Source organism: Ambystoma mexicanum, chromosome 2q (genome assembly GCF_040938575.1).
Source record: "Ambystoma mexicanum isolate Mex_15411 chromosome 2q, UKY_AmexF1_1, whole genome shotgun sequence".
Classification (NCBI taxonomy): Eukaryota; Metazoa; Chordata; class Amphibia; order Caudata; family Ambystomatidae; genus Ambystoma; species Ambystoma mexicanum.
In genome coordinates, this window is record NC_090924.1 from 418,495,436 (window position 1) to 418,519,165 (window position 23,730).

Below are 23,730 nucleotides of genomic sequence, written 5' to 3' on the forward strand. Positions count from 1 at the left end.
ACAACAATGGATAGAACATTTCTCTGCTCTGTATGACAACTCGACATGGCCAACAATTGGGATTAAATCTACAGCGAATGCACCATGGTGTTTAAATATATCAGTTGAAGACATTGAACATTTTATTAGGAAATCAAGTAGCTCAAAGGCCCCGGGGCCGGACAGCCTAAGCAACTTTATGCTGAAGGCACATCCACGTTCTTGGGCTACGATTCTTTTCAACATCTTTTCTAATGTCATAACAAAGAGATGCATACCAAATTCATGTGGTAAAGCTGTAGTAATCCCGATCTATAAGAATGGGGACCGAACAAGTCCTGGGAACTATAGACCCATTTCACTATTTGGCGTAGAAGGCAACATTTCTGCACGTTTTGTGCTATGAGACTTCAACTCATGGACACTGAATTGTTGGAAGCGTGATCCCCATCAGACCGGCTTTATAACTGGGATGGGCACTGCTGTAAATTTATCAACATTCCATGCCATCAAACAGCAGTACCATCTCTCAAAGCGGATGCTATATTTTGCGTACATAGATTTCCATGCGGCATTCGATTCAATCTCAAGACAGATACTGGTTAACAAATTACAAAAAGAGGACTGTCCAGCTACTATTGTGGACATTGTCAATGAATTACATAGTAGAACTTCACTCCAGGTCAGGTGGAACATGCAGGGGATGCTTACTACATCAGTGTACACCACAAGAGGGCTGAGGCAGGGGTGTATTCTCACCTCAGCCCTCTTCAACTTCTTTATTTCTGCCATCCCTGACACATTCAGTAATGTCATTGCAGATGCTCCAAATTGGGACAGGAGAGAGTCATGGCACTCCTATAAGCACACAACCTTGTGTTAATTTCAAAGACACCAATAGGCCTGCACAATTTATTACAGGCTTTGGCGATGTATAGAGACATAAACCAACTCAACTAACTGTTAACGCCAGAAAATCTAAAATCATGATCTGCAATGCTCAGCACGCAAAAAGGAGTAAAATGCGGTGGACACTGCAAATTCTGAATTAGAGATAGTAGAAGTATACACATACCTCGGAATGCATATTAACAGCCAGCCCCTGGACAGGGTGCACTTACAGATCTTGGAAGTAAGATTGACAACAGGCATCTCCCAAACTAAGATGATCTTACGAAAGCATGGCAAATTCTCCTTAAGATCCGCAATTGCGTATTACAACCAGAAAACCACTCCCTTTGTTTTATATGGGCTAGAATCATGGCTTAGTACAAATCCTATCAATCTCCAAAAATTGGAAGGTAGATACTGGAAGTCAATTCTAAATTTACCCCAATGTGTGCCGATGGCGCTCAAACGATATGAGATTGGACTAACCTCTCTAAACGCTTTTTCCAATGGCGTCAGTGCGCCCTGTTCAGAAAGTGTATATTAGCAAAGGGTCCCAGAACTTTACTCCTGTCCCTCTCTGGATACCTGCTCACATCAAGGCAGAGGTTTGTTGTGGAGTGGAGAAATGTTATATTTGACATTATGGCTGCAACCGATCTAACCTCGAGTGTCCTCTTAGAAAATCCTGAGAGAGCAACGATAAAGGTGTACTTACAGGATTGGATTCACACATGGGAACAATGCTGCATTTATAAAGACTTTAGTAACAATCCATTTGCAGACAAAAAGCTTGGAATGTGTGAGACATATCTCACCTTACATCCTTCTGTGGCCGCTATATCGGCCTTCATATGCTTTAGGTTCAACCTTTGGCCGAATAGAGTGGTCCTGGCAAAACGAAAAGTAATTAGCCAAACACTGAATTTTTGTAGGTTTAGCGAAATTGTTAACCAAAAAGAAACTTTACGCCACATCATGTTAGAATATCCAGCATTGATAAACATCAGAGAATTGCACTTGTATAAACATTATATACATTTCTCCACACTTGATGATGATGACGGGTGGAATCAATTTTTTTTCAACAAACCGAATGCATCTTAACTTGTTTTAATCTGTAACACATTTTTGTACTAAATACTATTGTAAAGTTGAGAAATCAGCTAAATCAATTAAATACATTTTTTTAAAAAGTAATAGGTTTCTCCTCCACCCCATGACATGGAGGCCTCCAGATCCTCTTGACGGAAGCACGTGTTCCTGCCTGCTGCAGGGAGCTGAAGGACTCATTCCCTGTACCAAAGGATTAAAGGTAAGAAAATGTATTTTCTATAAATGTGTGTGTGTGTGCGTGCGTGCGTGTGTGTATATATGTATATAATGTGATGTGCATGAATGAGTGAGTGCATGATGTATGGGTGGGTGCTTGGGTGTGGTGTGTGAGTGCATGGGGTTAGTGTTCACACTTAAATGTATAGATGGCTGCCTCTGCGAGTTTTGGTGAAAGGGTGCACACTTTATTGTATGGGTGACTGTGTGTGTGTCTATGAGTGTATGGTGAAAGGGTGCACAATTAAATGTATGGGTGGATCCCTGGGTGTGCTTGTATTGTGAAAGGGTGTACATTTAAATGTATGGGTGGCTGCTTGTTTGTGCCTGTATGATCAAAGTGTGGACACTTAAATGTATGGGTGGCTGCCTGGGTGAGCATGGTAAAATGTGCGCACTTAAATGTACGGGTGGATGCCTGGGTGTACCTGTATGGTGAAAGGGTATAGAATAAAAGGTATGGGTGGCTTGGTATGCGTGTGTGTGTATGGTGAATTGTGTGTGTGCTTGTGTTTAGGGGCACAATGAAACCTACATTTCGGGGGTGGGTGGGCAAACCCTTCAAATATTGGGGGAGGCGCTAACTTCACGGGCAGTGGAGCAGGGGAAAACTTATTTGTGTGGGGGCATCTAACTTCTTTATGCATTCTAATGCGACTATTGTAGTGTAGCTTCAATGTTACAACTCTCTCCTTTAAGTTTGAAAATAACCACTTATGGACTGATGTGATGATGACCCCCTCTCTACCCTTCCAATCACTCCTGTGGCATGTAAGGACTAAACCCACATCATGATTTCAATTGCCTAAAGAGTTATGCATTTGAATGCAGGTACTAACAGTGAAATGCTTTATGTCAGCAATTGCCGATCCTTTGTTAACAGCGAAACCCAGGCACCAGCTTGCATCTGTGTCCTGTTATGTCCGGCAACGGCTCTGTAGGTCAGCCAAGTCAAGTCAACATAACCCAACATTTCAGGGCACGAGGGGGGCAGAAGCCCAGTCAGCTCAATGGTGTTGCACCACTGCTGGTGTGTAATGCCTTTATTTACGTGTTGGCAATCTTCATTACTCCTAGCTCTATTCTTCCTTGTCCCAGTACTTGTGTATGCAGCACTTTGCCTTATACACAAGTAGTGGGATGACGTAGAGGGGCATGGAGGTAATGCCTGGTTTAGTTACCTGTAATCCTCAATGCTCCTACCTCCACTATGCCTCATCCCAGAACTTACCTATGAGGCAATGTACATCCTATGTAAGCACTGGGACAAGGAATAGGGCCATGGAGGTAATTCTGTGCAGAGGAGCTAAGTTTGGGGTTTGGGGCTCGGAGTTGAAGGGAGAGGGGATGTGTACGGGGATGGGGTGAGGATTGTGCAATAAATCGTAATGGTCATCCATGTCTAAGCAGACATGATATGTGGTATTAGTGGCGAGTGAGATATTTGGTGCAGCCAGTCTAGTCATTTCTTAGTTTGGCTTGACTTTTTATTAACTGGGCATCTCTGATAAAGCAGTCCTGCTATGTATAATTACCTGGCTAGAATGGCATTTGGTCCTGCCAATTTAGCAATTTCTTACTGCAGCATTGTATATTTTTCTGAGCATCTGTGATACAATAACCATGATAAGTGTTATTGCTTCAACTGGTATATTAGTGCAACCAGTCTAGTTATGTCTAAATGTTGCCCCGAATGCCTTACTGTAATAGGTTATTACATGTCTAGACTGGTCTACATTGTGCAGCCAGTTGGACATGTTTTCATTGTGGCATATCATTTTCAATAGCAACACATTCAAATAATTGAAGCATTAATGTTCCGGTGCAGTGTTGGTGACTTGTAAGTACTGGATTTTTGGATTGGTGTTACCCTACAAAACAATTGCAAACACTCTGGCTTTTTAGCCAATTTGTTTCAGAAAAGTGTGCTGTATAAGGCATTAAAATACATTTATATCTTTCTCCTAGTGCAGTGTGCAGTGTACTCCTGCAGCAGCACGTTCATACTTTTTGCGCAAGCTTGGTAAACTAGGTACGCCCAGAGTGTGGCACGACCTGTGATTTGTTGCTGAGCTGAGCAGGGGGGGGGGCTCCTCAGCATGGCTCGCAGGGGGCCCACCAAATTCTGTGCTAGGCCACTGATCATTCACAAAATCAACATACAACCATAAACAGTTCCTTACCAGTTAATGGCTGTAAATTACTACAGAAAGCCATTATAAAAGAAAGAATTGAAAAAAAAAAAACTTCATAGCTTCAGTTAAGTGTTGCACTTGCAGCTGGAAGTCTATTTTGTGGTGGCTCAAGCAGTAGCCATTGTGATGTCACACATGAAGCTTAACTGATGGAAGAGCAATAGAGATGTCATTTTTTTCTTCAGGTCAGTAGTGATGGCACAACTAGACTCTAATTAAGCATAAAAAAACCTACGGGTGGGGACAGTAGCAGTCCAGGTAATGGCAAGCATTGCGAGGGCTTTAACATTAGCCTGGGGCATTATCTGCCCTGGTAACTCCCCCACCCAGAGGGGTTTATTGCTATTAGCTTCCAGGACATGTTACCGGAATACTGATAGTTATTTTTTTCAAGTTGAGAAACAGCATGTTTTTTGTTGTTTCCCAACTTGAAAAAAAATACCAAACAAGATGGCTACCATGAATCAGTGAGATGGGAACTACATGTAGTCCCTTCTCCCTTTTCATGGCAGCCATTGCCTCAAACGGAACTGCCCCAGGAACACAGAGTGTTCCCGGCACCAGCGAGGGATGAAGGTGCCAACGGTGGGCCGGGAGGGGGGTGAGGATGCAGATGCTTTAATGGTCCTATTGAGGAATTTTAATAGTTGGTTTTAATTATTTAATAGTTCAAAAACGTGTTGATGGTTTATTGTAGTAGCATGTGTTCCTGATCAATATATGGCGCTGATGATTATGATAACCGAAATATGTAATGACATTTTAATAGCAGTATGGTCCTCAGAACAGTGGAGTTATTCCAATATCGCTGCATTCGGACAATAGTTAGTGACTTGTATAAACAGTACCATTCTGTTATTTGATGAAAGTGTATGTGTATCTTTCCAACTATTGTGTTTATCCCATTTGTATCCATTATTTACTAATATACTTATTTATAGTCTGAAAATGTAAGTGTGTCAATTGCTTAGAAATGTAATTTTATCATGTGTCTTAAAGTATATTTTGGAAGTTCACGCTATGTCACCGTTTTTGAAACTTCACCAAAAATAAATTGAAATATGAAGACGATATTATGAATGGGACAAAACTGCAAGAGCGTATATTGATCACATTTTGGGACATTTCTTCAATATATTGCTGATGTGAACATAATCTTGGTCGCTATCTGGCTGTTAATTGTTCTATAATGTGTTCTTTACACTATTTACTTAGGAGTCAAGAAGTCATGAAGTTTACACCATGTGACAACCTAACAGCAGTGACTGAATTTGTTCTCAAAGGACTGTCGAGCATCCCAGAGCATCAGATAGGACTCTTTGTTCTTTTCCTAGCCATGTATGTGACAATGCTGGTGGGAAATGGCATCATCATTTCAGTAACTGCTCTGGACGCAAGGCTCCACACCCCAATGTACTACTTTCTCAGAAATGTCTCCTTTGTGGATATCTGCTTCACCTCTACTACAGTCCCCAAGATGCTGGCTGACCTCCTATCCACAAGCAAAACTATATCGTTCATTGGGTGTATTACCCAGCTGTTTTTCTTTTTATTCATTGGAAATACAGAAAGTTTTCTCTTGGCAGTAATGGCCTATGACCGATATGTGGCCATCTGTAACCCTTTGCACTACTCAACTACAATGACCGCAAAAGTCTGTGCTGTGTCAGTAGTTGCATCATGGGTACTCTCCTTTATACATTCATTGCTGTACAGTGTAATGGCATCTTACCTTCCTTTTTATGGATCCAACATAATCCACCATTTCTTCTGTGATCTTCCTCCTCTCCTCCGGCTCTCTTGTGGTGACACATCCACATATGAACATGTCATTTTTATTGAAGGCTCCTTAGTGCTGATGACCACCTTTCTCATAATACTGGCTTCATACATTCACATAATTTCCACCATTTTAAAAGTTTGTTCTTTGGATGGGCGATGGAAGACCTTCTCCACATGCTCCTCACATCTTGCAGTTGTGGTTTTGTTCTACGGGACACTTATCTTCATGTATTTCAGACCTACATCAATGTACTCACTGGACTATGACAGGGTAGTCAGTGTGATGTACACCGCTGTCTCACCAATGTTGAACCCATTCATCTACAGCTTGAGGAACAAAGAGGTAAAGGGGGCCTTGAAAAATGTTCTTGGCAATAAAGATTTCAAATTTAGGATATGATGGTATCTCCAAAAGTGTAAAGTAGGAGCAAAGGATATTCTGTGATGCATTTTCAGACCAGAACATCCATAATCATCTTACATCTAAGAAAAGCATGCCCACTTCACACTGGCATTGAAACCGATCTGTTGGCTACCAGTTGACAACACTATTCAAGTCAATTCTACATGCATTGAACACAAAGGCTACTAGTAAACAGGACCAGAGTTAATTCACTACCTTGCTACTAAAGGAGAAGCTAAAATATATTCTGGCACAAAGACTACTAACAAAGTGAAAACAGGGAGAGCATGCACTGACATCTGACAACCTAAACCAGGCATACTTCTGATCTGCCTGACTACTTTGTTCTCCTTAATCTAGCACTGTTCTGTGTTCCTCCAACAGCCAACTTTTCCTTTTCTGTTCCTTTTCTGTTTACTGCACATGGCATGTGGGTCCGTCATTCGCAAAAACTCTGTTTTGCTGATCTGCCCCTGGCATGTCTCACAGACTTATAGTACATGTCTGCCTGTTTGGTAATTCTGGCCACAGATGAGTTTACATTGACTGATGTCCAGCTGGAGAATACACCACAGGTGTCGTAAACACTCTGCTTGGAGTTTTAGACTTTGCCTTAATAACTGTTGCAATGTCATCCAGAGGTTAAGTGGGCCATAGGGGATCTCTAGGTGATTGGCCTGAACTCGCTGCACTTCTCTCTCCCCATGGCATGACCCTGACACCCAAACTATCTTACTCACCCTCTCACTGAACAAATGCTTACTGATTCTTTGGACCTGTCTCAAAAGACTTACAGCTCTCCCTGAGGATTCCAATCTGCTGACATTCTTGCCATCTCAACACAAGCTCATCTTACTCTCTTTGTATTCACCTCGAGAATGGGTGGTACTGAATGGATATTCACCTGTATAGTATATTATTGTACTGGTAGTTTTAACTTGTTTTACAATTGTATTGTTGTGTGATTTTATTGATGAATGTTGTTATCGTGATAAAGTCTGATTTGTATAATTATATTTATGTTGATGGCTCTGTTTGACGTTTGCGCTTTGATGAGTTGTTGGTTCACAAATGGGCATTGTCCTGCTAACAGTCTTTCTGACCCTGCCCCACCAGGGAAATTCCTCTGGCATTCTTGCCATGTCTACTACTTTCCCTCTGCATCTACAACTATACATCTCTCCTCTACTCACTTCTATTCTCCCTTCCTCCTGATGTTGCATTTCTTCTTTCTTCTTTCTCCGTCTTCACCTCCTCCTCCCATTGGATTTCTTTGTAATGTAATCTTCTGCTCGCTCTTCCTTCCAAACATTGGTGTCCTTCTCACCTCCTTCCTATAGATCTTCTCCTCTGCCTTCCTCAGTATTCTGCCCTCCTCCTCCTTGATCTGAGTTTATTTCACCTACCCCACTGGTTCAAACACACCCCTTGGCCTTTCAGCTCTTCTCCCCTCCTTCCTCCTCCTGTATACAATTTAACCTCTGGCTTTCCTTCTCCCTCTCCTCCTGCTCATGTGCTCCTCTAATTCAATCCATTATACCACCACCTTACAGCTATTATACTCTTTCTTCGCCTTTCCCTTCCCTTACAGCTCTGTCTTACTTTCCCTCCTCCTTCTCTTCAGATCCTTTATCGCTTCCACCTCCTCTGGCTCCTTCTGCACCCCCCCCACTTTGCACTTTCAGATGAATCAGCACCTCTATTTTGATTTAATAACTTCAGATATAAGAAGCATCAACAATACAGGGTTCCATGTAATAATGTAGCCACAAAATTCTCGCCATGCAAAAATATCACCGAAAAATGGCAGTTTTTTGTGGCGACATTATTGCATGGACATCCCCGCAAGCCCCACATTTTTTTTGCCCCTGTCCCCATATATATGGTCACCTAAATAATATTGCCACGACATTTTCCCGGCGATATTATTTACGGCGACCATATATATGGCGATATTATTACCTGATACCCAATACAGTTATTAATTCTATGAACAAAACATGTTTCTCATTGTACATTGCTACATAGGTAACTATTCCAAAACAAACTTAATTCAACCATGTCATCTACATTGCTCTTAGTCAAAATGAATTCCTTTTTCATACATACATTTGCCTCAGCCATAAATCTTTTTTATATAATGAACATAATATAAAGACTTGGCTCTACACCACCGACGAGGCAACGCCGACGAGATTCCAGCCACAAGATGGCCGCCGCTCAGTTCGTCCTCCCGACGCTCGCTATGGTTGCTTAGCAACCCTCATCTACATATCAATAGCGTCTGGTGACCGGAGGCGGAAGCCGGCCCTAGCTGCCTAAGGCCCGTGAGCCAAAGGCCCCTCCTGTCTGCCCCTGTCCGCACCTAGCGGCACGGCGCGGGACACTGTTTCGCTCCTCATAGTGCGACCCTGGAGGAACCCCTGATGCTCTCAGGACATTGCACACGTGCCGCCCACCGCTAAGCAGGCTTTGACTGGCAAGAGCTGCGTGAACATTCTGGTAAGATCTGTGCCCGTATACCTGCACTCTTACGAAACCCCACATGTGTTCCTGCTCACGGTACATTACACGCGCATGGCACATCCCCCTATCACTTGTTGGACGATATGAGCCAGACGCAAACTTGTTCTTAGGGTGTTCCTAGCCCGTGCCTAACCACATGATGTACACCTAGCTCGTGCAGCGTGCCCAACACCTTTGCTGCCTACGCATCGGTTCTCAGCAAACATTCACTGATTCTGCCTTTGATCCATGATGGTCGCATGTCTAACAGCATTGGTCAATACCCATATCACTATTCCACGCATTTAAGGTCTATGGCCTAAGCTGTGCCCCTGGTCGCCTATCTGACCACATTTACCATTGTGTTGTGCCTTTTGGTCGCCTATTAGACCACATTTACCATTGTGTTGTGCCTTTTGGTCGCCTATTAGACCACATTTACCATTGTGTTGTGCCTTTTGGTCGCCTATTAGACCACATTTACCTTTTGGTCGCCTATTAGTCCACACTTACTATTGTGCTGTACCTCTTGGTCACCTATTAGACCACATTTACCATTGTGTTGTGCCTTTTGGTCGCCTATTAGACCTCATTTACCTTTTGGTCACCTATTAGACCACATTTACCATTGTGTTGTGCCTTTTGGTCGCCTATTAGACCACATTTACCATTGTGTTGTGCCTTTTGGTCGCCTATTAGACCACATTTACCTTTTGGTCGCCTATTAGTCCACACTTACTATTGTGCTGTACCTCTTGGTCACCTATTAGACCACATTTACCATTGTCTTGTGCCTTTTGGTCGCCTATTAGACCTCATTTACCTTTTGGTCGCCTATTAGACCACATTTACCATTGTGTTGTGCCTTTTGGTCGCCTATTAGACCACATTTACCTTTTGGTCGCCTATTAGTCCACACTTACTATTGTGCTGTACCTCTTGGTCACCTATTAAACCACATTTACCATTGTGTTGTGCCTTTTGGTCGCCTATTAGACCTCATTTACCTTTTGGTCGCCTATTAGACCACATTTACCATTGTGTTGTGCCTTTTGGTCGCCTATTCGACCTCATTTACAGTCGTTGTGCCTTGGTCACTCGGCCGCCCACAGACTACGCTGCCTGTTATGATGCCATGCATAGCTACTCCGCAATCAAATTCAATCAATTTATGCTGTTCCTCTATTCGCTAATAGACCACCCCCGTCACCTTGTGTACCAGTAACACCTTAAACATCATGTATTGGTACCTATCAACGCTCATACACCTACTGTACACTTACAGTAGTCATTGGTCTAGCCAGCCTGACCCACACTCTAAACAATACACTTCCACTAGATTAGGCATGGCACCCACCACTTCCTCCCTGAGGCCTAGCACCATGACACCCGCAAATCTATACTTGGATGATCCAGCACTCTGGATACGACACTTTGCCTCCAAACCAACCCTGTACTATCACCATCAGAAATTCTAGACTTAACTTCAGAACTAGACCACCCACCTACCCAGGCTCGTTCCACCCTAGCTCACTGAAGAGAAATACTAGTCTGAACATCCAAACCAGTCCACCTACCTCCCCGTACTCTCACCACCCTAGTATCTTAAGCAGGAACTCCAGACTTAGAGCCCGTACTATAAAACACTCGCATCTTGCCCATAATCATGCTGCTCCCCCCTTTGACATCAACAATCTAGCCCACAATCCACCGCCAACATCTGAAAAAAACTTCAAAAAAGATAAACTCATCAAAGCAGCACTAGTGAATGCCAGGTCTCTTCCTGCCCATGCTCTCGACATTGCTGACTTTATAACCTATGAAAACCTTGATGTCCTCGCAGTCACTGAAACCTGGCTCAATGCCGCATCCGGCCCATCTCTGGCCCTCGCAATACCTAATGATTATGCCATTATAAGATCTGATAGAAACACCACTCAAACAAAGGGAGGCGGACTTGCCTTCATATACAGAAATACCTTCGACATCAAAATCATCCAAGATGCGCAAATCCCGTCTGCCGAATCCTTGTCAATTAAGCTACCCCTCTCACCCAACCACACGGCCACCGTGCACCTTATTTATCGACCACCAGGACCCATCGCATCTTTCACAGAGGACATTGCATCACTTATATCCATAAACACCAAACCTAACTCGCAAACCATCTTACTTGGATACTTTAACCTCGGTCTCAACGATCCTAAAGACACCAATGCCCTTGACTTAGCCAATACATTATCTGATTTGGGTCACACGCACATCATCCACGAATCTACCCATATCAAAGGTAGAACTCTAGACTGGCTTTCACACATCAATTGCTCTATTGACCTCCTATCTAATGACCCATGCATCTGGTCAGACCACCACAAACTAACCTTTACTATCAAAGCGAACATTACTCACTTAGCGCCTACCATCGCCCCTGCCATCTGCACGAGAAACAAGAAAGACATTACTCCCGACAAACTCCTACCTATTCTACTCCCCATATTGAATAATATTGATTCAGATGCAGACCCTACAGCTCTAGTGGACACCTACAACCAGGCCATACTTAAAGCTCTGGACTCCATTGCCCCGCTAAAACTGCGGAAACCGAAACCACAGCGTCACCTCAACACATGGTTCACGCCACAGTTAAGAGAACTACGTAAAGCCAAAAGAACCGCTGAGGCACTCTGGAAAAAACATCCCACAGTTCCGAACAAATCTGAACTAACCTTAGTATCCTCTAGCTACAAAGAAGCCATACTCCTAGCCAAAAAAGACTCCTATAACAAAAGGATTACACAAGCGGAATCCAATACTAAAGAACTCTTCAAAATACTCAAAGAATTAGAATCCCCTATTGCCCCGACTGACAAAGGTATTACTGACGCACTATGGTGTAGCAACATCCAGAAAGCCTTATTAGATAAAATAGCTTGTCTACAATCCAAAATTAACGCACAAAAATCTGTGTTATCTGCAGACCCTAACCACAAACAACTGCCTAACATACCTCCAACCTTCCAAACGACTTGCAAACCCTTCAGCTTCTCACCCCTCTCAACGTGGGAAGTAGAAAACATCATCAGGAAACTGAAACCTTCAAATTGCCAAGGCGATGCCTGCCCTGCCCCGATTGTTAAAGCAGCTGCACACGATCTGGCGCCATTCATTACCACTCTCATCAATGCCTCTTTCAAATCTGGAATAGTTCCTGACAATCTTAAAGACGCTTGGGTTATTCCACTCCTTAAAAAACCTACGCTTGACCCAGCTAACCCGTCTAATTACAGACCAATAACGACGGTACCTTTCCTATTAAAAATACTGGACAGAGCAGCCTACCTACAAATACAGGCTTATCTAGAAACCAACAATCTCCTAGGGCTCAGGCAATCAGGCTTCCGACCAAGACACGGTACGGAAACTGCACTTATTGACCTTATCACTCAGATCCAAACCTTGAAAGACCATGGCAAACTTGCACTCCTTTTATTGCTTGACCTGTCAGCAGCGTTTGATTTGGTTAACCATCAAACACTTTGCCAACACCTGAAATCTGCAGCCCACTTTTCAGATGCAGCCACGGCATGGATCAGCTCCTTCCTGGCGAACAGAACTATGAGGGTCTTCTCTCCCACAGATTCCGCCGAGCCGGCCCAAGTACCTTGTGGTGTCCCGCAAGGCTCATGCGTGTCCCCGACACTTTATAATATATTCACGAAACCCCTTTTCGATATCCTAGACTATCTGGGTGTCACGTATACCAACTACGCGGACGACACCCAGATACTCCTTCCTATCACGGGTGACTACGAAATAGACAGCACGACCCTCAATGAAATCTACTCCGTTATACAAGCATGGATGGCACACCATGGCTTGTGTCTTAATGACGATAAAACCGAGCTGATTATCTTGGGCACTCATGCCAAACTTAAAAACCTCAATCCTTCATTCAAAGCATTTACCATAGATGGCAATCTCATCTCAGTCTCTAATAACACTAAAACTCTTGGTATTTACATCGATGCTACCTTATCCCTCTCTAAACAAACTAACGCAGTAGCGTCATCAGCTGCCTACACCTGCAAGCTTATCACTGCATGCAGACCATTCATCTCCGCACCTAACTGTATCACTCTAGCGAGAGCTCTAGTCCTCTCCAAAATAGACTACTGCAACGCCCTTTACTTGGGCACCAGCCATAAAAATATGAATAAACTACAAGTAGTCCAAAACAATGCAATCAGAGCTGCCCTGAACATCCCCAAAAAAGCACACATATCTGAGACCAGACGTAACCTACGCTGGCTCCCTGTCAAGCACAGAATATCACTGAAAACGCTTGCCCTCACAAACAAAGTCAGGGCTAACCTTGCTCCAGCATACCTCACTAACCACTTCACACCACACTCCGCCTTGAGACCTCTTAGAGCAGCCCAAACTAACACCTTGACCATACCAAGATTTAAACTCCTACACTCGGGTGGAGCTAGCTTCCCAGTACAAGCTTCCAAACTATGGAACACCATCCCCCCACATCTACGCGCAGAACCTTCATTCAACCGGTTCAAACATAGCACGAAGTGTTGGCTCCATAACACGGACTCCTGACAGCTTAACTTCTGCACATGCACTTGCTTATTATGCCAGTTCCTACCTGTAACCATTTTGGAACCTGGCGGACCGTATTGTTTTTGATTGCACATTTATGTAACTGTAACCTTCCTGTAACTGTAACTGTAACTGTAACGTAACTCTGTTTAACTGCTCCCCTGTAACCAGCTCTACCTTACGCGCCCATATGCCCCAGGGCCTGGCTGCGCTTTATAAATAAACTAAATACAAATACAAATACAAACACCAACATAAGACAAACATTAAAACAACGACAAGGACTGAACAGAGTAACAACTAAACAAAATAAACAAAAAACAAACGATCAACCAGAAAACAAACAAATAAAACAAAACCAAACAAAAAGAAAGATCCCAATTCATCATCCCTGATCTCCTCTCCTAATTCAATTAAATATACTATACTCTTAAAATTCCCAAGTACTCACTCACCATAGAATTCATTGAAGGGTGTCCAGCGAGTCAAATACTTCTCTTCCCTGTCTTTCCTTTGAACCATTACCCTCTCAAACTTAGATAACATCAATACATCATTTACCCAGTCTGCAATCACAAGGGAATTATCAATCCACTGCTCATATCGTTGAGCAACTTTGCATCTCACCTTTTTTGACAACAGTAACACTTGAAGAGGCATCCTAGAGATCCTAGGGAGACTTTTAGATAATATTGTATCTAATATCTCTAACACTTCCCTCCAAAATTCTAGCACACAGGAACAGTACCACAACATGTGGATGCGTGATCCCTTCTCTTTACCACATCCCCAACATAAATCATTGTCACTTAGACCCAGGTTACACATGCGCACTGGCGTCCAATACAAACTTCCTAATATTTTCTGGTGGATAAGCCTTAACTTAAGATCCAATTTACTCCTACATTCCGCACACCACATATTTCCCCATTCTTTTTCTGTAATCTCACATCCCATTTCCTACTTCCACTTCTCCAACAGTTTCTTCGAAGAGTCAATAACTACACAATTCGCTGGCATGAGATTTGTGAATGTATATACCATGAGAAAACAAAAATTGAACCACAAGCTTCCTCCTGCTCCTGTCTCTCTTGTGACTGGTAATAGTCGGATCCAAGCAAACACGTACCTAGAGAGTTGCTAACGGTTTCCACTCCACCAGACCACTTTGCATAAGAAAAAACACTGTTTCTTATAGGGAAAACATATTTTATACAATGGATTGTAGTTCCTGTGGTTGCCTATACATAGTATTTCATAAACATATAAAAAACATGAAAACAAATCAATTTACATTACACATAATTACATTAATTCTGGGTTAGTTCATATTTGGAGTACAATGTTGTACCGTAGAGTTTTTCATACTCTTGTGTCCATTTTTATGGAGGTTCGAATGAGTGTTAGAGCCTCTTCATACAGAGTGGTGTCTTCACAAGGGTTTACAAGGGAAAAGAAAGGAATCACATCTACTCCTATTGCCTAGATATGAGGAAATAAAACTACTTGTGATAGTGAAAACATTCCACAGTTGTGTTTATCCTTTCTGAGAGTCCTATGTTGTCTCTGTGTTCCTTGACAGTCTTTTCCTTTAGATGCCCAGCACTATCTCTGGAAGGTGCTTATTGGTTGTCCCCTTTGTTTTAGCTTTGAATAAGAAAATGGATAAACAAAAGTGCTGGCGACGCACTGCGTTTCGGGCTCTTAAGTTGAGATAGTCCACATCCATACGGTGCTCTTCCCTTTTGATAAAACCAGGCCTTCGTCAGGACAGTAAAGATGATGCTTTATGTACATATTTTATCTTCTAACCCCATCCTTCACAATCTACAATTAGAAAATAAGGGCAACAATATAAAAAATGGTCTGCGTGCTCTAAAGTACTAGAGACTGTGGGTACTAAGGCAGATCTGGGATCACTGACCTGATTCAATGAACCAGACAGGGACAGGTAACCAAGTCTGATGCGTCACGAATGTGTGTTCTATGTTGATGCCTGTAGGTGTAAATCACAGGAAGGGGCAGTTTAGTGAAAGCACCCAACGGAGATGTATGCATAATCTATATCACTAAAACATCTGTCACTCCAAATGATAAATGGACAAAGGTTCCTACCTCAAAAAAGGGGTAGGGATGAATCAGTCAACCTATGAGTTCAAAGGTCCACGGCTGGATTTCAAAACTGTTTCCAATAACAGTATGAGCTGATTAAATGTCTAGGCAAACAGCCTTAATCTGTACCTATGAAAAAACACAGGATATGCCCTGGTAAAACACTACCCTTTCCATTAACCAACTAATTGGAGAAAGGGCAGGCATGTCATATTATGCGTGGTAATTTAAACCTAAAAGGCTCAGATTGTGCCACGTTACTGTGTTTATAGCATCTAGCAATCCACACAAGTCCGGAAAAATACTGTCATGGAATACTAATGGTTGCTTAAAACTCGAGGCCGTAGTTAAACAAGCGAAATTCCGCCTTGTAGTGAGTGTAACATGATAAGGAAAGCAATGTTCTTACCTCTTCGTGTGGGAATACATCCATACACTGCTATTCCTCACGGGATGGAAAAACGATTCCTCGCGGGACGAAAAAAACTCCTGTACTCTCGTTTGATGAGCGTTACTGCACTACGTTCCGAACGTGTGTTTATAAAAACAGCATTCCCTGCAATGTTTCTAATAGTCATGGAAATCGGACTATAGATGCAGTCCTCGTATTGCAGTGCGCGAGTCAGGATACAAGTAAAAATAGAAAAGGGACTGGATGCTATTGAATGTTGGTCTCGTTCTCTATGTCATATCAGTATGGTATTAATAAGTTGTTTCTAATGCGGACCATGGTGCTGACAATGTTAAAACAGTAACAAGGATTCACAGATGCATCACTTTTTCATTTTTTTCAAACGAGCAGTGTATATTATACACAAAACCCCAGATTTATAGCTCTCAACCATTTGTGTTGCAAAGGTGGGTGAAATCACCCGATTTTGTTTTTGGCGGGTGAGACGCCCATTGAAATGAATGGGAGTGCTGGAGGCTTGGCGGGTGAGTCAGCCTTTTACAAGGCGGGTGTCACCCGCCAAAAGCGTGTGAGTTGAGAGCTATGGGTTTGCAACACATGATCTTGTTTGGGTTACAAAATACCTCAATCTCGTGGTGTATGATAAAAAACCCAATAAATATGATTTTTGCACATAACCATGCAGCCTACAGTTTAGATAACTCTGGTGTAGCACCACAAACATTGTTCCCCAGCATTAAGTTATGTCTTCATATCACAGTGTACATATTTCGGAAATCGATCAGATGTTCTTCATTGTACATTGATGCCTCCTAATTTCTATTGCAATCATAGTCGTGTTAATGCACAGATCTCTACATACCACTAACGCATTGCTTTGTGGTTACCTACAGGTGATTATTTATCAGAACATAGAAAATTCCTGTGGTACAGGCATATTGCATGACGTATTTGTCGTACATTCTTACTGTATGTATCCACATGATGAGACATAATAGTCCATCATTCAAACCATATTGTACAGAGGACATAACCTGAATACATAGGAAATTAGCCACAGTTGTTGCAATGCTAAAGCAACGTGTCAGATCTTAATGGGTGAAGTATTAGCCACAGTCTTTAAACCACCCCACCAATCAAAAAAGAGAGGTTCAGGTTCAAGTGTTCTTTTTAGAAGAACAGATTCCACTGTATACTTGTGTTCAGCCCTTGTTTTACACTATCTACTTTTTGGATCCATTTTTGTTCAAGTCTCCTGAGGGTGAGATCTCTGTCACCCCCACATTTCTTTGCCTGCACCGTTTGGATCACAAACCAGCTGATATCCATATATGTGTGTTTCTTAGCCTTATACTGTTCGACAAGTGGTTTGTCAGCTACCTTGTTTTTTACGCCGGAGCTATGCTCGCAAATGCGCATACGTACTTCTCTCTTAGTTTTCCCTATATACAATAGGTTGCAGGGAAATTTTATACCATAAATCGTCCAGGTGGTTTTACAATTGGTGAATTCAGTAAATACCAAATTGAAATGATTCAAAAACACACTCTTCATATTGGTGGCCAGAGAGCACACTGAGCATTGTCCACATTTGAAATGCCCTACAACCGGGGGAAGAGCCCAAAGTGTCGATTGATTGTCTCTCTTTTTTGTGTCTTCTTCAAAAGTATGGACCAACATTTGTCTCAGATTCCTTGTCTTTTTAAACGCAAATCTTGGTTTAGTTTGCTGAAAATCTGAGGTAGACATTAAAGGCCAATGTTTCAAAATTGTTTTTTTAAGCGCATTGCTGATCGGGCAGTAAGTGGTCACACATGTCATCTTTTCTTCTTTCATTTTCAGATGTTTCGTTAGGGTCCCTTCTCGTGGGGTGTTCTTTGCCCTTTTTAGCATTTCTGATCGACTTCTTGGGTAACCATGCTCCATACAGTGTTTTGCTAGGACATTTGCATGTTCTTCAAATTATTGGATGGTAGGACAATTTCTTCTTATTCGCAGAAACTGGCCATAAGGTAAATTGATCTTCAAATTACTTGGGTGATAACTGCCAAAGTGGAGTAGGGTGTTCTTATCAGTCGGTTTTCAGTACAGTGTTATTTCTAGCTTTCGTTGATGGTTCTTTTGAATCATCAGGTCAAGGAATGGTAATGCCTGTTTATTTGCTGTCATTGTGAACCTGAGATATGGGACTTGATCCACAGTTTAAATGCTTTGAGTTCTTCCAGAGTGCGGGTGCAGATGGTAAACACATTGTCCACGTAACGGTGCCAGTTCTTCATCTGATATTTGAATGGATTGATGTTGTTGTTGATGAACTTCCTTTTGAAAAAGTCCATATACAAATTGGCAATATCTGGTGCGAAAGTCACACCCATGCTGGTACCGTGTATTTGCTCGAATAGTTTTTCTTCAAAAATAAAAAAGTTTTCGGTGAGAGCTAGTCGTATGATTTTCAATAAGAAAGCGATTGGAACCCTAGTAGTGGGGTTTGATCTTGCTTCTTGATATTCTTTGAGCACATCAATGCTGGCCACCTGTAGCATGCTCATGTAGAGAGCCTCTAAATCAAAGCTAACCAAAATGTCTTTGGTGTTGGATGTCATATTATCGAGAACATTAATCATTTCCATGGTGTCCCGAACATAAGAGGTCATTTTCATGACAAAAGGTCTGAGAAACACATCCGCATATTGTGATAAAGGCTTTAGGATGTACCCAATGGCTGATACAATGGGCCTGCCCAGAGGTGTCTTGCTGTCTTTTTGTACCTTGGGATGTATATAGAAGGCTGCCAAAGTGGGATGGGCTTTATATTTAAGAAACTTTTTTTCATTTTCGTCGATCTACCCTTCCATAGCTGCATGAATGGTCAAGCTACTAATTTCTTCTTGCAATCTCTGAGTCAGATCTACCGCTAAGGGTTTGTAATGTCGACGGTTATTCAGTAGCTTCATCACTTCAGTGCGGTAGTTGTCTTTTCCCTAGATCATGATTCCACCGCCTTGGTCTGCGGGTTTTATTAAGAAGTCAGTGTTGGAGTCTAAATTCTTAATTGCTTTTCGTTCTTCTTGAGTCAGGTTGTCTCTAGTGTCGTTTTTTGTCTTTATGATGTTTTTTACTTCACATAGGACTTTATTTTCAAATGCTTGAATTTCCGGGCTAATGGTTCTTGGGGGAGGAGTGAAAATAGAGGGAGGTTTTAGTCCTGCTTCACTGCCCTCTCTGTCAGTCCAGTTTTCTTGTCCTTTTTTGTCACGAAAGAAGAATTTTAACCTTATTGTCCTAAAGAAACGTCCAAATCCAATTTCTGCCTCAATATCATCTGCCACTTTCATCTGGGCGAAACTTATTCCTTTTGTAAGCACATGTTCTTCTGTGGGGGTCAATTGGTACCTTGCTATATTGAAAATGGGAGCTACCATGTCTCTTCTTGTCATTCGCTCCACTGGCGAGGGAGCATCCCATAGTCTGTTTGGGATCTTGGTCTCCTTATGCATCCCCGTCACCCCCCGTCCTTGAAAAACCATTGCAGAGGTGCATTCTGTGCACCTGAGGTAGATGGTACAGAGTCTCGACCTTGTTCGGATTCACTCCCGCTTGTTGTGTTGGAGGTGTCGGAGAAGTTCACAAAATCCTTTCTTTGACCCCCATAGCTGTTTGGGAATCTTTGTGCTGAACTTTTATTTTGATCTCGATAAAAGTCAGTGTTTAGATATGGGTATGTGCGTTCTTCCTTATATATCTTGATGTCTTTTTTCAGTTTCCATATATTTTTATTTAAGTTGAATTGACAGAATTTCTGAATCTCTTCATTTATTTTTCCAATAGTAATTTCACGTCTTTTGTTATCAGATCTTCGGCAAGTTTTTTCTCCATTGCCTCTAAATCCTCACTTTGTTTCTTTGTTTCCTCTTGCACAGTTTCAATGACTAGGAGGATCCATGTCCCGGCTACAACGGGTTCCTATGCCACTGACATTCAATTTAAACTTGGCGTTGTCTATAAATACCCTACATGGCGAGGATGAAAAAATTATGCAACCTATCGGTTCTTCCTCTAAGGGCCTCGTTAACATAGTTAGTCTCTCACTCAAACGTACCTTTAGTGCTATTAATCTACTTCTTTCTCTATTCGTTAGATGAAATGTCCCTTGCCACTCTTCAAATGATAATATCCAACCTCCCGTATCACATCCCCAATGCTTAAGACCCCTTTCGAGATCCCACTCCTCCAATTTATGGTCTTATTCCAATCTCTAAACCAGGATTAAGCCAAATTGAGGCCCTGTAATTGAGTTATAGATTCCCATTAAAAATGTTCAACCACCAAACAAGTACATCTTTGGTCGCAACAATGGTTTTTAATTTGCTATCCCTTGCAGAGAGTATTCCCATTGAATAGATACCGCTCAACATAAATCTTGACAGCTTACTCCTTTCAATTATCATCCAAGATGGCTCTGGTTCACGCTCTACTGACATGTAATGAGCTGCTTTCTTCAATATGATCCTTTTATAATATTTCTCCAAATCAGGATATCCAAACCCCCCCTCTTTAGTATTATGTAATAGAATGAACTTCAGAATCTTTGGTCTCTTCTTCTCACACCAGAACATTTTTTGAAAAACTCGATCTATTATAGTTACCATTTTAAAAAAAAACTTTAGAGGCAGAGATTGCATGACATTAAGCACTTTTGGTAAAGAGTAATTTTGATAGCATTCATTTTTGCCCAAATCCCCATGGGCAATTGCTCCCATTTCCTAACATCTCTCTCCAATGTATCCATTATTTGTTTCACATTAAATTCCACTATCTTCTTTATATCCTAAATCAAATAAACTCCTAAGTTTTTCATATGGGACTCAGCCCATTCACAGTTCCAATCTAAAAAATCATCTCTTATGCAAGTCATAGAAAGTGGAAACACGTCCGTTTTATCCCAGTTAATCCTATGCCCTGAGAGTTTGCCCACTTTTTCAAAAATCCTCTTCAAAATGACACTTCCCCTCTCTGGATTACAAGGAATTACCACCATATCACCTGCATACGAAAGAACTTTAACTTCATTATGACCGAATTTCAGACTCCTGATAACCTGTTCTCTATATATGCAGGCTTTCAATGGTTCTAAAGCGATATTGAATAAAAATGGCGATAGGGGACAGCCCGCCCCTGCTTCCAAACATTGGTGTCCTTCTCCCTTCCTTCCTATAGATTTTCTCCTCTGGCTTCCTCAGTATTCTGCCCTCCTTCTCCTGGATCTGAGTTTGGTTCACACACAACCCTTGGCCTTTCAGCTCTTCTGCCCTCCTTCCTCCTCTTGTATATAATTTAACCTCTGACCTTCCAGCTATTATACTCTTTCTGCACCTTTCCCTTCCCTTATAGCTCTGTCTTACTTTCCCTCCTCCTGCTCTTCAGATTCTTTGTCACCTCTAGCTCTACCTCCTCTGGCTCCTTTTGCACTCCCCTCCCCCTTTTGTACCTTCAGATCAATCAGCAGCCCTATTTCCTCCTCTGGCTTCAGAAATGAGCACCAGAGTTTGTTTTTATGTATATTTAAATTTGTAATGTATGTGACAGTGTCAGCCAGCTGGCCCTTTAGCTGCCTGTGGGAGTGACCTAGGGGGCTGAACCCCACCACTTGCTTCTGTACCTCCCTCCACTCCTGCACCTTCTCCCTGTTTATCTTCCTCCCCCTGATCCTTGCTTGTTCTGCTCTTTCACACTGTTTGCTACTCTTCTACTCCAACTTGCACACTATAACAATTGCCCGATGATATACTCCCTTATGTCTTCCCTATGGGTCGGGTCTCCTAAACTGGTTGTTGTTTGGGAATTTTATGTGTTACTGCTTGCTGATTAGAGTGTGCCTAATAGATGTTTTGCCAGAGGTGTGTGGGCTTGATTTTGCATCTCACTCCCTCGCACTCTCTCTCTCTCTCTCTCTCTCACACACTTTCCCCATTGCTGTAGGTATCCATTTATTTATGCTTACTGTATGGTTATTTTTCTTTAAATTGTTGATCTTCGAAATAGAGAAGGATACTCTGGACTGTAAAATGAACCATCACCTCTAAAAGCTGAATTTTCAAGCCTTTGCCCCCACAGGCTGCACTTAGTATGCAGATGAGGTACGCCAGTCTGTTGGCTTACATGACATTTTTGCAGCATCTCATCGGTAGAGAACACTGGCTCAGTTACAACTTGGACAGGCATACTATTGGAAAGCAAAGGGGTATCTGTTCCCAGTTTGTTCAGGAGCATTAGAAAAGTGGAGCAGGGACTGTACCAAAACGAGCATACCTCCTCTTCTCATCTATCCCAGCTACTCCTACCTTGTCTTCTCCTGAGTCCACCCAGGTGCCTCCCACTTCCACCTCAAACACCCCTTTTAGAAACTTACAACCTTCTCCTCATCCACACACATGGCGGTCTCACCACAGAAGTCAAGACACCTTTCCATTTGGCACTAAGGAAGAAGAGTTAAGGTATCGCATTGCCCGATTAAGCACTGAAAACCAGTCATGTGTTTGTCTCTTGCGCACAGGTCAGGCAATGAAGTTTGAAAACTGTTAAAAAATTGGGTCACTTTTAAGCAGTAGGAGCAATGATGCAAGCAACTAAACTTTATGGATTACACAACAAGGAGCCATCTTCAGGTATTTTGAGGACCACCCCCAATGTCTTAGTACAAAACAGTTTAGTGGGTGACAGCATCCAGCTTTTTAAGAATAAAACACACACATTCAGGCAGATACAAAGGCATAAACTATGGCCACCCCTGCACTCCACCTCTCCAGCACCTCTCTCTCCACGTAGTCACCCAGATCAGTTGCTGGTCCATGACAGTTGTCATTCTTCTGCACCATATCTAAACCACCCTTCCCCTTTGACCTGAGACATGTGGATTGTCAAGTGACATCCATCACCTATTTATTCTGTGCCGGTCCCACTAGTGACTAATCCACTGGCATCCATCAACCTCCCCACCCATCACCCACCTCCACCCTCTGTGAGGAATTGACTCCTGCCCTGCAGGAGTATGAGGATGAGTAGAACCTAAAGTACCTACTCAGCCCTCACACTTCTACAAACTACAAGCCAACACAATCATAAAAGTAAATCAGGGAAAGTTTAGAGATATACCTCCTTCGTCTTTTGTGGTAACATGGGCCGAGCGAGGGAAGGCTATATTCTCAAGAGTGGTGTGAATGGAAAACAGTAGCATTCCAAACAGCAAAGTGTAATAGTCGAAAATAAAGGAATGTCCAGTCAAGGGTCTAAAATAATATATATACTTTACTTAAACAGACCATATGCAATAATAAGTAACTAGAGACATGACAAAACCCACCCCTGTAGAAAAAACACAGAATATGCAATATACAAAGATGCAGCACTCTGGGTAGTAAGACAGGGGGAGAAAAGGCAATAAAAGCTAAAATGCCCAAAATTATATGTTCTTAGGTTCTGAAAAGGGGTTAATGTGACCTAGCCAATCTCCA

The 23,730-nt window shown here is 42.3% G+C and overlaps 1 protein-coding gene and 1 long non-coding RNA gene across 2 annotated transcripts in view; one reads left to right on the forward strand and one right to left on the reverse strand.

The window, feature by feature from the left end:
* LOC138569462 (uncharacterized) overlaps positions 1–16,395 on the reverse strand; it is a 155,027-nt gene extending 138,632 nt beyond the window's left edge. Inside the window, exon 1 of the long non-coding RNA XR_011303244.1 lies at positions 16,217–16,395. This is a non-coding gene — a long non-coding RNA (uncharacterized lncRNA). The remainder of the gene's footprint in view (positions 1–16,216) is intronic.
* On the forward strand, positions 5,623–6,576 carry LOC138570329 (olfactory receptor 1F1-like). The gene has a single exon (XM_069649109.1). It carries the CDS (start codon positions 5,623–5,625, stop codon positions 6,574–6,576), a length of 954 nt encoding a protein of 317 aa, XP_069505210.1.
* Positions 16,396–23,730: the final 7,335 nt, after the last annotated feature.

Coding starts and splice junctions, on each gene's coding strand:
- LOC138570329 (XM_069649109.1), top strand. CDS start 5,623: ATGAAGTTTACACCATGTGACAACCTAACAGCAGTGACTGAATTTGTT.